A 14,011-nucleotide genomic window follows, 5' to 3' on the forward strand; every position below is an offset into this window, starting at 1 on the left:
AGAGATTCTGAGGGTATCACATTCGAAATGGCTGAGGTGAAAGCTCTCTGTGAGAATACAGCATTTTCAATAACACTTCCTTCAAGGCGAAATCCAACGTCTGGGGACGATTTTGGGTTCATCCTGATGCAGAAAATAACCAACATCCCACGCTTTTTTTAGACAATATGCAATGCGTGGTTAATAATTGCACGTTTTCAGCTGCTCATATATATGCGGGGTCGGGTCGGGTTGCGGATCCTGTGCCGAGGGTCGGGTCGGATTGCGCGAACTAATTTGGCATATGTGCTGGTAGCGGGGCGGGTTCGGTATTGCACGTCGCGGGTGCGGGTCTTTGAAAATCAGACCGTGCATTGACTCCTGCCCCGGTTGACAACCACCAGCCTACCACTGCGCATACGCGTGGTGGGCTTCACAGACTCTGTTATCGCGCTTTGAGAACCGTCTCAAAAGGAACATGACACTATGGAGGTTTTGCCTTTCTTACCGCAAAGCGGGATGCGAAGTGGAAAATGGGTTTATTGAAAACAATGGTATTTGTGGACATGTGTTTTGGGACTTAGGGGCAGATAGCAGACTCGGCTGTCTCTGGCACTAAGTGTCCGTTTCCCTTCTGGCGCGGAAGTTGGATGACGTTCTGGCTCACGAGGCGCGGAAGATCGGCATGGTGCGCGACCCCCAAAACATCTGGAGCTGGGGAACAGGGAACTTCCAGCTCTGTCACGAGGAGAGGAGAGGAGGCTGTCCAGCGCGCTCCTTCTTCCTCGGGTCTGGCGGGCCGAAACCTGGGTCGGCTAGGCCTGAACCGGCTGCTGGCCGGAACGGGATTTCTCGGCCAGCTCGCGCCTCGTCTCCTTGGCCTGGCTGGGGACTCGGGGCGGGCTGTTGGCATCTATCTGCCTCGTTCTTGAACCGGGCATGACGTGAGGGAACTTGGAGCGAATGACTGCGCGAGACCGTCATAGTGGCGACCCTTGGAACCAGAGGGTGGGGCCTTGTCTTTCTTCTTTTCGACTCAGCATCTCGCGGCGGCAAGAGACTAGAGCGAGCCGAAAGTACCTCGGAACGAGTAGGCGTCGAGAACATCCTCCTTTTCGCCCGTCGTGGGAGGTTTGGTCAGGTTGAGCCACCTGGCCTCTCTCCTGTACCACCTTATGGCCATACTTGGCGCTGGACTGCACAGCGCTGCACACAGAGGCAAATGTCGTGGTATCGCCTGCGATCTCGTCCCACACGGCCCGGCCCAGGGTTTGCGTCGAAGGTCGCTCGCAGAGCTCCACCTGGTAGGCGGTCAGCAGTGAGTATGTTGAGGCCCTGGCGACAACACTCGCGGCTTTATAGGCCTGTTCCGTTCATCGCGACTGGAACCGGTCTGCCTTTAACCGATAGCGTGGGGTTCACTGACTCGGTGTCGGAGCCAGGCCTCGGTGGAGGTGGCTGCACCAGCGGTTCAATGGGCGGTATGCAGGGGCAGGCCGAGCCTCTCAATACTGGGCTTGGGCCGGTATGCGGTATTACGGTATACCAGGGGTATTTGGAAATACCGTCGGTATGTTTTCAATACCGGACGTCACCAGACTGTGCTCCAAATCCAGATCCGTTTCATCTATTACACTGACAGGAGTTTTGGACAGACATGAATGGCCACAGCACGCGCCAGCAGCAGAGGGCAGTCCTCTTTCCCGCTCTCAGAGCTCAGCACAGAAGCTGAGCTGAGCAAGATGGCGGGCAGCAGTTTTTGCCGGCCCCGAACTCGGACAACTAAGTAAAAAGAAAAATGCCTCTGCGCCTGTTTGGGGACTATTTTGGGTTTACATCGTCGCCAGTGACTTCATCCAGCACAACGAGAGACAAGAGGCATTCTTTGGGAATGTTTAAGACGGGGTGAGTGAGTGTTGACATGTTTAATCCTATGCAAGCTGGTTGATGGTTTTGTGTCGAGGTCGGACTGGTTTTAAACCGAAAGCATTTACGTGCTAAAACATTCACGCGATAATCAATTAATCAATGGAATAGTTTTTAACACGATGTACGGAATAATATTGCACTAGTTAGTGAATATATGCAAACTTTATTTCAATAATTCAAGAGACTCCCGAAAAATGTTATGTATGACTGGATATATTGTTAAACTTAGCTACGATGGAAACAACGTCGAAAATCTACAACGGTCGCTCTATCCGATCTCCAAAATGTGCCATTTGCCCAATGTTCATGTATGCAGCCTTGTTTTGCACTTGCGCGCACGTCGCGGCACTTCGCGGCGTCTAGACCGGCTCGCTGCATTTTACACGAACATATAAAGACGTTCGAAACATCGTGAGTTTGCGCCGAACGCCACTCACTCAAGTGACCAAGTCATACCGTCAGTGCGGCTCTGGTGGGAAAATATTTTGGTGGGCTGTTTATAGGAGTAAAAAAATTTTGGGGAGAAATTACCCTGAATAGGTTTACTCACCTATTCTGCGCTATGATGACCCCACTGGTATTCACGCATATGATAACATGTCCGCCCATGGCCAGTACGGTCCATCCGCTCCGGGTGTCTCAGGGTGAAAGATCGCTACCCCTGGCATTGAGACACTTATGTACCTGAACGGTAGCGGATCTCCACGACTGACCGCGAGCAGCCGCCGATATATCTCCGCCGCCAGTACATTGGCAGCCAGCTGGCGGAGCTATCAGGATCAATTGTGATGGGTCGCCGGTTCCCTCACTCATGGCCAGGGGAGTTTGTTGGAGCGCTATCAGCGCCAGCGGTGCGCAAACGCGCCTTACAGCGAGGACCGGCAGCGGCCAATCGCTGCGCGACGCCCCGTCCACGCCTAAGCCGTCTCTCCTCTCTCAATGAGACCGACACCTCATCCAGCATCTCCGGGAAGACTGGAAGGAGCTGCCTCTTTGTCCTCGCTGCTTGGGGCAAAGTCTTCCCCTCGTAGCGAGACCTGGAGGTCTCCTTGGCCATTTCAGGCCATGGGATGTCCAGCCTGGACGTGGCGCGTTGACACACGGCCTGCAGGTCCATGCTCAGACAGGGCGAAGCTGGTGCGCTATCGCCCGGGAGAGCAGCCATCGCTCCCGGCTTTGCAGCCTGAGCTGATGACACGAAGACATCATCGTCTTGCTCATCCGAGTCGGACAGGAGGAACTCAGAGGCATCCTCTTCGTCCTCCATGTAGTCCAACTCCAGGACATCCTCCGCGGGCGAGACCATGGTGAGGTCCAGTTGGGAGCCCCAGCTTGACACAGCGCGGGGCTCCGCTCTCGCGGCTGTTGCCGCCACCGGGCCCCAGCCTGACACGGCGCGGGGCTCCGGTTCAGCGGCTGCCGCTGTTATTGAGCCCCAGCCTGACACAGCGCGGGGCTCAATTACTGCGGTGGACGCCCCCATGTCTTGATTGCCGGCCGGCGAAACAGCGGACATGACGGGGTCCTGTCCCGACAAGCTAGCTTGGCGTGCTAGCCGTCGGCGGAGGCTCTTGATGGTGAAGCGGGCACAATGCCCGCATGAGCCGGGGTTGTCGATAGCCTCCTGGACGTGTTCCAGCCCGAGGCAGGACGAGCAGACCTGGTGTGAGTCTGTGCCTGATATCTTCAACCCGCAGCCGCAGAGCCGAGCCTCCGAGTCCCTGACTCCTCTGGTGTGAGGGAGAGAAGCGTCCATCTCGTTCGCCGTGGTGACGGCGTGGAGAGGACCCGCTCGTAACAGGTACGTTGCTGAGAAAAAATTATTTCCCCACCTGTCGTTAATCCGGAGAAAAAGCGACGGTGTAGAATTTTATTCTCAAAGAATATTAACTGTTGTGTTAATACCTTTTTATCTTCCCCTCTTCTGGTGTGAGAGAGAAAAAGAAAAAACGTCCTCGCTACCGTGGTGTCGGTAGTGAGGGAAGGCAAGCTAGCAACAGGTGTGTTACTAGCTTGAAAAATCAAAACCTTACCTTTATTTCCGAAGAAAGAAACGGCGAGGTAGATTNTGTGTGCCTTGGCAGTCTGCTTGAAAAATCAAAACCTTACCTTTATTTCCGAAGAAAGAAACGGCGAGGTAGATTAACAGTCTTCTTGCGAAGCAGAAAAGTAGCCGGCGAGCGCCCGTCGACTGAAAGTTAGCTTTGGGTTCAGTCTGTGGACTGTTAAGCTAGCCCGGCTACCGATCTATCGAGATGTGCTCTGAAGCGAGAAGAGGTGTTTGAATGACGCTGCGACGTGGCGCAAGCTACTTATAGGGTGGGTGGATTCCCTGACGCTGACGTCAAGATCACCAGCCAATCAGGATTGGCGTAATGAGATTGATGCTTCTGTTTGCTCCGCGATGAGGCGCATCCCATAGTGAGACATCGAACGGAGTGTTATGAATGAGAACTATCTGCGCAATTTTTGGACCTTGGAGTCTTAACTTGAGAACTAAGCAGCTGTTGTCCTTGATAATTGAGCAAACTCCATCCGCTACTGTAAAAAGAAACAGGGTGAAATTATTTCCAAAGCTCCTAAGAAATCTAGCGATACAATGCCTATCTATTATGTCGTGAAGGCTTCAGGACTAAATCAGTAAAAAAGACTTCCTTTATCTCCGAACATAAAACTAAGCAGGTGTTTTTAACAGCAATAGTTTTTCAACAATTCAAGGATTTCCATTCTAGAAGATGTGAGTAAAAGTCATTGCCAATTTAAAATGTTTAGTCAAAAAGGTGGACGTCACCCACATCGTCCTTCCAGTAACATGAACATCAGGACTACAATTCACACTGGACTGTGAATCTGCATATCTTAACAATACCTGTCTACTCAAGAGTGCTATTTAGGCTCCGGCTCCACCCCCCTCAGTCAGAAAGATGAATGTGTTGCCTTCTGTCTGAGTGTAATGATGTGTGTACTCTGCTGCCCTTCTCCTTGCACTCGTACCGGTGGCATCCGAGTCCTTCTTCTCCTTTGACTGTGTGGTAATTAGAAAGTCACAAGTAAACTCGTTGCAGGCTCCCAACACTCCACTAAGTCATCTTTGATAATGATCCTCGCCTTGGATATTTATATACAAATCAACAAAATGAAACCAAGCAGAAAATTAAGATAAAGCAACTTAGAGTAAATTGGGGTCAGAAGAATCAACAATTAGTAAGATATAGCCCAGTGCATTCGATATAATTGCATGTGGATGGGGAATATGTGTGATGAAAATGGCCGAGCAGCTTTTTCTCACCAGAACGCAGTCTCGCAACTTTCAATTTAGGAATGTCAGGAGTATATTTGGAATGGCAGTAATGTAATTGATACATGATGAGATACTTGTCATTCATATTATTCATTCCTGGTGTGCTGTGTGAGGAGCTTGGAAATGTGCTACAGAGACTCATGTATATCAATACCAATCCATTTACAATTGTCAGCTGTGTAGTAAATGGGAAGAGAAGGTATAGTTTAGGAACATAAAGATGTACAGATCCAGTCTGTAGAATAAAAATACCTATACTTAGCAGAGTGGAGCTCTGACCAATAGGTGAGCTCCATCTTAACCCCTAGTGTCTATCAAGCTTCTGTCTGGTTCAGTTCAGTTCACCTCTAAAATGTATTGTCTATCTACATATTTATCTAATATATCATATTCCAATTACTTGAATAAAGAATGTCCTTGCACTATTTCTATTCTATTTTATTTGGATTACTTGCACAAACTATTTTGTCTGTGACCTAAGATTCTCATTGACATATCTACACTGTAGCAATGTACAAATGACAATAAAAGCCTTGAATCTTGCTCTGTCCAAAAAGTGTCAGAAATTCCCAGTGCCCTCAAATTATCCAAAAAAATTGTTATTACAAAACTTTGGGAGATCTAAGCTCATGTTCCTAGACCTTGTGGGAGTTGTGTTGCAGCTAAGAGCTAAAAACATATTCACTAGCACCATCAAAGGTGGTAATATGCCTGAAAGCCATCATGTAGCAGCAGTCAGTTGTAGTCCCTGAGTTCTGCCTCACCACTGAGGGCAGTGTGAGGAGCTGCTGTGACACACTTTCCATGGGGTTTGCTGTCACTTCCTCTTGAAGCTCTTAAATAGCCCACATCACTCTCTCCTTCCCTTACCTATATCTGTGTGTACATACTGTGTATAAACATATATATATATATGTGTGTGTGTGTGTGTGTGTGTGTGTGTGTGTGTGTGTGTGTGTGGTGTGTGTGTGTGTGTGTGTGTATGTGTGTGTTCTCCCAGCAGTTCACAGGCGTATGCTCATGTAGATGTGATAGCGCCTGAATGTACATCCCCGCTCCTGCATGTATGTTTAATGTTTCTTATTGCAACAGTGACACGTTCGACTGCGTTTCTTTGGTTACACACACACACGCGCACGGACACGCTGTGATCTGCTTAGCGCCGCTTTCCCTGCTCTTAGTCAGTTGACATAATTGGTAATACACATTCATTTAGAGAAATCTCACTCTCATGTTAAATGCATCAGCTTCTCATGCTAACTGTGTCGTTTATGTTTAATGAGAGAAATTCATGAAAAATATCCCAATACGTTTTTCAATTTGCTTTAATTCCCTCTAGCAGTTTGTTAAGTCGCAGTCGGTATTTTCTTTTATTAAGGAGGATCTTTATGTATTATCAAATATTTAGCTTTAATTGATTTCCCTTTTTTCTATTATAGTGTGCTAGATTTTTTTGAAATGTGGTTATTATCTTTTCCTGCTAGATGGCTACAGTAATCAGATTTCTGCCAAAAAAAAGAAAAAAAGGCTACGCTCATTTGCCCTACAGCTCATTCATTGTCACTGTGGACTTTCCCCTTCGCAGCAATCATTCAGAAGCGTCTGAAGAAGGAGAAGAAGGCCAAGAGGAAACTCCAAGAAGCTCTGGAGTATGAGTCCAAGAGGAGAGAGCAGGTGGAGCAGAGCATGAAGCAGCCATCGCCCTCCGACAGCATGCGCTCCCTCAACGGTCAGAACTTCCACAGTGAGACACAATCCTAAACATTTCCCTTTCACACACTCAACAGGGTTATAGTGGGCCAGAATAAGAGAAAAAATGACAATCAGTCAGTTCAAAATGTGATTTTTCAGGACATAAAAGTCACCTGAAGCAAATATTGTGACGTCATAGATGACTCTATTATACTTGATTATAGAAATACTAATAAACCAACTTGCATGCTGACTGTTATCTTATCACGAGCCTTAAATGAAAAGCTGTTGTGAGCGCTGTATCTTATCTCAAGTGCACATTTTCATCAGGAAGATCCAGATAGCGGAAAATAGTGCGTGAAATTGGTCTTAAATTAAATTCCGAGCGGCTTCATAAAAAGTCTTAACTCTAACTTGCCTTGAGCTGTAAGAGCCCTGTGTTCATCCCTGCTTTCCATTCTCATAACGCTTCGTTATATAAATAGTGTGTCTTGATTATTCCGTTGTGAAATGTCTAACTATGATTATATTTCTTTAAAAGCCCACGGTGACATCTTCAAATGCCTTGATTTTACTTCTTAACATCCATATCCCAAAACCTAAGAATGCTATAAAAAGTGTAAAAATAAGTGGAACGAATGCTCAAAAAATAATTCAAACAATCAATCATCCACAAACTTGCAGATTAATAATTGTCGAATCCTGTAATGCATACTTGACAGTTTAATTATTAATAGAAATACAAAGTTACTGACCAAATATCCAAGCATTAAAGTTAAGAAGAGTATTTTTCATTATTTTGATCTGACAGGAGTTACTACTCAGTTGCAAAGTGAGGCATTACAAAACACGATGAGCTCATCACACATGATTTATTGTCAGAGTTTAAACTACCCAGTGCGTCAGAAAAAAATTGTTTAAATACGACAAAGAGTAATGGGATCATTTGTATACAAACTTTTTCATTTATATCGGTCAAGTCATTTTTAGTGATTGTTTAAGTTAAGAGCGTTTGTGGCCAGCAGCAGTTCACAATACAATGTTAAAAGACCAGTTGCAAAAGTGCTAGTACAATTTAACCTTTGACATATTGACGGACTTAACAATCACTTGAATGCGGGGTTAGATTTTAATATTCCAAAGTGTTAAATGAAGGATTTGAGCTCCTTTTCCTCCACTAGTGTTAAGCGTAGTTCCTCCCATGCACACATGGAGGTAGATGCGATGGAGAGATATAGCTTGAAGGCTGGGTCTCTTGTTTTGAATGAGCGATGCTGTGAAGCTGGCGTTGTGATGGCTTGATGTCACGGATGTTTAACGGCGGCGATCCCTCTCTCCTCGCAGACTCTCTGACCCCTGAGATGGAGAGTGACCGCAGCAGTGGAAGAACAGATGCTGAAAGGACAATACAAGGTACAGGGGCTCAGATGAGACAATAAATCTCTCTCTCTTCCTCTGGCTCTCACTCTTGCTCTCTTTTTCTCCCACCCCTCGCTTCCTCTCTCGCTCCCCCTCACACACACACACACCGCTTCACTTTATGAACATTAGTGTTTCTGTGCCTGCTGTTCAGGCATACAGCTCGCCATCTGGGCCACAGCACTAGGTCAAGATCATTGGTTTTTCTGTTGGAATAATATTGTTTTTAACTTGACTTCTAGAGGCTTTGGTGAAGCTTTCTCAGATCTTTGTTGGAACCCCGTACAACGCAGTAGATAAAATAGCCTCGGCTAGAATGTCGCAGAGAAAGACAGAAGTGTTTTGTTTACAGCTCAGGAAGCATTAATGAGTCATAAAACCACAAAAAGCACTGGAATCCCCCCTTTGATAGTAATAAACGGGGCAAATCAATCCATTTTATGAATAAGCCTTGTACATTTTTAATGGTTTGTTTGTTTGTTAGCCTTGGGGGTGCAGTATGTGTTTGGGGAAGGGCGCGCTCTTGATAACCTCTGTAGACTGTCTGCTATCTGTGTTTACCCAGATACAAGACACCTTGCAGAGGTTGAATATCCTCATTATTACTCGGACGTCTCCCTTTAATACGCCTCGGCTGCGTGTGCTCACAACCGCCCTTATCAGTGGGAGGGGTCCCAATTTATCTGGGAAAATGCTCCGTGTAATTTGCTGTGAAAAGTGGAAAATATTCCTCTTTGTATGCGAGGAATAAGTTGGGTCCCCTTTAACTCTCTAATGTTTGATTGGTCTACTTGAACTGATATTTTGTGAAAGGGCAAAAAGAAAGAGAGAAACGATGACTCCTCCGTAATTAAATGTCATTCAGTCACTGTGGGGATCTGAGGCAGTTTGATGTCCAAAAAAAGGAAATCCATATGTCATCATTTAAATACAAAGATAACTTGCAGATACAGCGTAATTATAGCCCCTTATTTCATACCCAAATTAGTACATTTAGCCACTTTAATTTCTTTACACTTCTTTGAAGAGCTGGTCCTTTTGTGGGGCTTTTGTATGAAATTAAACGTGTTGAATCTTCACATTATAGCGACAGCGGCCATTGTTCTGCTTAAATGTACAGTCACAGATCTTTTTCTTTGCTTTTTTAGAAAGAAATCGAAACCCTATTAGGAGCAGCACAAAGCAGCCATATCATTTCTGCGGTCTCAATCACTCTGATCATCGCCTTGAAGAGTGGGATGAAGGAGGGAGCTGAATAACAGGCAGCATTTTGTGTTTTTGTTCAATTAGAGAAGCATTTGTCTGCCACCCATGTCTCCCCTGCTCTACTCCGCAAGCCTCGCTGTATAATTAACCTCAAATGGCAAAAAATGATGTTGATAAATTACACAAGCAGAAGGAAAAAAACAAGCCTATCACTCGCATGAAAGCCGAGAGAAATGTGTGGGTATATTCTCAACTCCAAACTGAGGGAGGCTGAAAGGAGAGAGGGAGAGGGAAGAAAAAAATAATAATGAGGGCATAATTTTAGAGAACTAATTATTTCTATTTGTCTTTTGTCACACTTCTCTAATTCTGCGATATTAACACAGTCTGTGTTTATTAATTGCTTTTACAGTGTTTTGAATCGCGTCCAAGAGGGAACGTGGCTCTTTTCACAGGCAGAGAGCTACTGGGACTGCACCTCGCCAGTACTGCCTGGCAACGGTGCGCATGTGAATATCTTCCCCCAGTATCTCTCCTGGTTCCCTGCCGCCTGCCACTCGGTGTGTTCGGCGAGTTTACACGACCCTGTGCACAGAGATAAAGTTCTTTGTTGCAAGATTAAACATCAAAACAGTTAAAGTGAAATTAAAATTAAATGAATGAATGTCACTGAAGCAAAAAAGACTGTAATTAATGGATCCCTTAATTGTCTTCATAAAATATTTGCATGGGCATAATTTGCATAATTTACATGTATTAATTAATCTTTCAAAGGAATTTTATGCTGAGAGAAGCCAAAAATTCCCTTTGTTTTATTTAGCATCTAATGAAATATTTATTCTCTTTAATGAACTTTTCATCTTGATTTGAATATAAAAATACTAAAGTTTTAACATATTTTAATGAGGCGGTCCTTCATAAAACAATGTGTCAGGACGTCACCAATTTTTCTAGTTATGTGTGTAAAGCAGATGTTTCAACATTTGCATGAATATTGCGCGCCGATTTGAAAAGAAGGAATTGAAGCAGTGAGATTAGCTTATCAGACCTCTTCACTCATTCCCTGTCTTTCATTATAATTTCATCTATTAGAAGCAAAATGCTGCAATATTAAAGCTGCTCTCGACAACGTGTTAAATGTCGTCATCCGTCTTATAATCTTCGTTTTCATTAACACCCTTTACAAACTGCTCCAACTGTGAAGCCGGGCCGGCAGGTAGACAGACTGCGAGGTGAGCCTGTGATGTTTCATCTGCTCTTTTTTATTAAGGTGTGTGTACGCGTGTGTGTCAAGTTGTGTATCCCAGCGCACTGTGTGTGTGTGTGTCTCCGGCCCCCCGCCACCAGCCCCCCACCGGCCCCCTCCCGGCTGTCTGTTTTTCCATCGCGCTGCATTCATGCTGTAATGACTTTTACACAGAACTCTGTGGTTGTTGCTTGAATAGAGGCAGCCATAGTGCAATGCCTCCGAGACCTACGGCAGTGCTGGGTAATTAGCCTGTGTGTTTGTACACCCCCCCCCCTTCCCCCCAACACACATACTGTACACACACACACACACACACTCACACACACACACACACACACACACACAACAAGCCTTTGTTGTCTCCTCTGCATGCACGGCGATATATAAAACAGGCTAATAGGGGGAACAGGACCAATTGATAAAATATTGATAATGTAATGAGTACAGATTTTAAATTAAGCACAATTTGTTAGTGGTTAAATAATGAAAAAAATGCTTTTTAATTATAGAAAATAATGTGCTTTACATGTGACTCCCAGCGTTAGTAGAAGCACTTCCAGACATTGTAACCAGGTGTATTCTCATGTCTCTGCAGAACGGGAGTCAAGCGTTTCCTCTTGTCCCGCGCTGCTTGTGTCATGTCCAACAACTGGCGCTGCTAAATGTCTTTGTGTGCGTATCTCTTTAACATTGAATTATTTAGGGCGCGCTGCCATAGAGAGGTGTGCTTCTTAAAGGCATTACTGTAGCATTCTCCGGCAGAGGAAATGTGAAGGTAATAAACGTCAAACATGCTCCTGAGCTGTGCCTAACAGATGCTTTTACCAGCTCAGCGTCGGAGCAGCACTGCTCGCTCAGGCGAACACTCAGACAAGAGTGTTCGCTGGAAATGGACAAAGCTCGTTAGGTTGGAGGTGTCTGGAGATAACGCAGTAGAGGAATGTCTGCCGTTTTCAATAAACACTATTTCCATGCAGGAAATGTCACTTAGAGAGCGCTTAACATCATGAGTGCAGTATTATGTTCAAACAAGCACATCAGTAGAGATGTCTTCAACACAATCCCGATGCGAGGAAAGTGGTGATGATATCTGCTTTTACAGAAGGGACTGTGTTTGTAGTGAAATATTCATTTAACTGTGTAATTATATTGATGTATTGTGTATGATCCTTAATTCAAAAGTAAAAAATGTGTTATGGTTAGTCCCATTTTCTTTCTACCTGACACCATTATAATTTCTTGTTTTTATTTTATACAGTGAAGTAATGGACTCTGCATGATATTTAATCATATTAGTCATGGTTGCTAACTTAATCTTATCCGTAAATCGGTTTCTGAATCCATAGTAACACCGCTGAAAGTGAAAGACTAGAGGGCAGCATTTTGAAGTTTCATCAACAATCACTTCCTGAATTGTGCATGTGCGTCAGCAGGAAGTTAGCTGTTGGCTAATCCTTGGCTCCTGTGTGTCCTCTGTTGCAGATGGAAGACTGTTCCTGAAAACCACAGTGATGTACTGATAAGGCCGTGAAGAGCTGGAGGAGAAATACACTCAAAAAAATACGAAAAAATACGAAAAAAAGAAAACCCATGAAGATTCTCAAGAGCCCTTATCCAGGCTGATTTAGTTGAGGGAAGGAGTCAAGCTGCTTGTAGAAGTTGAATGGAAATTGTGTTCACCCAAATGCTGAAGGAGGTTGTGTCTGAATGTAGAATAAGAATTTCTCACAGAGGCCAACATTAAGTAGTTTGATAGAAGAGGTGTTGACATAGCGGTTGGCCTACGTGAAGGATAAACACATATATCGAGCACAGTAAAAACGTACCCATGGTACACTGTTGGTAATAACTCGTAAATTCACAGCACTGAAGATTTTTATACTGTATCTCAGCCAGCGAGAAAGCTTCAAAAAAGAGATTGGACTGAAGTTTTGTTTTTTGTATTTCAAATTGAATTTTTCTGAGAAGCTAAAAATGACACGTGGAGATGAAAAAAAAAATGTGAATCTATCCATGTGATCATCAAAAGAGAAGATTGATTTCCATGTTTTCTAAATTAGATGACAATACAATCAAGTTTCCTTTTTACCATTGTTGTATATACAAGATCTGATGATAATGATAGGAGAACTCACTCTATCGAACCCCAGCGGATTGATAAGGTATGTGTATATAACGTTAAGAGGTATTGTGTATGCAGTAGAGCTAGTAGGCAAACAATACCACCATTTATATAAACCTACAGTTTGTTTTGTTCTATTTCTGAGCCATCATTCTTTCCTATAGCTGCCATTTTGGTGAGAAAGCATGCAGGCATGTAAATGTTTGTCCTGGAATTATGATATTTAATAAATCCTATATTGTGCTGAACAAATCTTAGGGTTGACTCACTCCAGCCCAGATGATTTTGAAAAACATAACTATCAGACATTTCACTTTCAAAATGAAGACTTTTGCTGTCAATAGTACTGTAATCTTTGTAACAGAGGTAATATTTCTTGGAATTTACTGTACATTTTTTGTCATGAGACACACTCAAAAACAACGCCTCTCGATGCTTTTCTAAAAAAAAATATCAAGACGAATGATCGCGTGTCAGCTTGTGAAACAATCAGTCATGACACAACTCTACGGACTGAATGCCATTTAATAACATTGCTCAAATCGCTGTTGAACGTACACACTTTTCCTTTCCTTTCTAGAGTGTTTCATGATATCCTGATGAGAAAAAAAAACATAAGTTATAATTTTCCTGTTACTTTCCCTGAACACTTTTGAATTGTTGGTGCTGAAACACCTGTGTATATTCTCTAGACATAATAAGCTGATGTCAGTCCTTTAACTGCAGAACAGTTTAGACCTTATGTGTTACAATCAGGAGCGGAGGAGTGTCCCATGTTCACGATGTGTTTGTTCTTTTTGTTCTCAATGGAGTGTCTAGGTCTGTTGTCACTGATAACTTATATAGCTTCTCGAATCATCTCTTCATTGTACTTCAAATTCAAATAAAGTTAACATGTTGATGATAAACCACATGTGAGTTAATGTTGCCTGAACACACCTCTGTCGAACTTCTGCTCACAAGGCTGAGGGTTTTTGAGAGACACACACTGAACATTTGAAATACCAGATACAGCTTTTAATACGTTTCAATATTCTGAAATGTAAGCAGGTGTTGTGAGCAGCTCTTTTTTATTTTTGAAATATTGTGTTTTTGGCATATTTAGCCCTAACTC

At 44.1% G+C, this 14,011-nt stretch overlaps 1 protein-coding gene across 1 annotated transcript in view; it reads left to right on the forward strand.

Moving 5' to 3' along the window:
• The window catches only part of LOC104962237 (dachshund homolog 1-like), a 61,015-nt gene extending 47,505 nt beyond the window's left edge, over window positions 1–13,510 (forward strand). The window contains exons 8-13 of the mRNA XM_010790660.1: window positions 626–789; window positions 1,342–1,504; window positions 3,180–3,315; window positions 6,795–6,953; window positions 8,246–8,314; window positions 12,258–13,510. Coding sequence (XP_010788962.1) covers window positions 626–789; window positions 1,342–1,504; window positions 3,180–3,315; window positions 6,795–6,953; window positions 8,246–8,314; window positions 12,258–12,295 — 729 coding nt within the window. The 3' untranslated portion in view covers window positions 12,296–13,510. The remainder of the gene's footprint in view (window positions 1–625; window positions 790–1,341; window positions 1,505–3,179; window positions 3,316–6,794; window positions 6,954–8,245; window positions 8,315–12,257) is intronic.
• The last annotated feature ends 501 nt before the right edge of the window (window positions 13,511–14,011 follow it).

This window comes from Notothenia coriiceps, unplaced genomic scaffold (assembly GCF_000735185.1).
Source record: "Notothenia coriiceps isolate Sejong01 unplaced genomic scaffold, NC01 NC01_scaffold00034474, whole genome shotgun sequence".
Taxonomy (NCBI): Eukaryota; Metazoa; Chordata; class Actinopteri; order Perciformes; family Nototheniidae; genus Notothenia; species Notothenia coriiceps.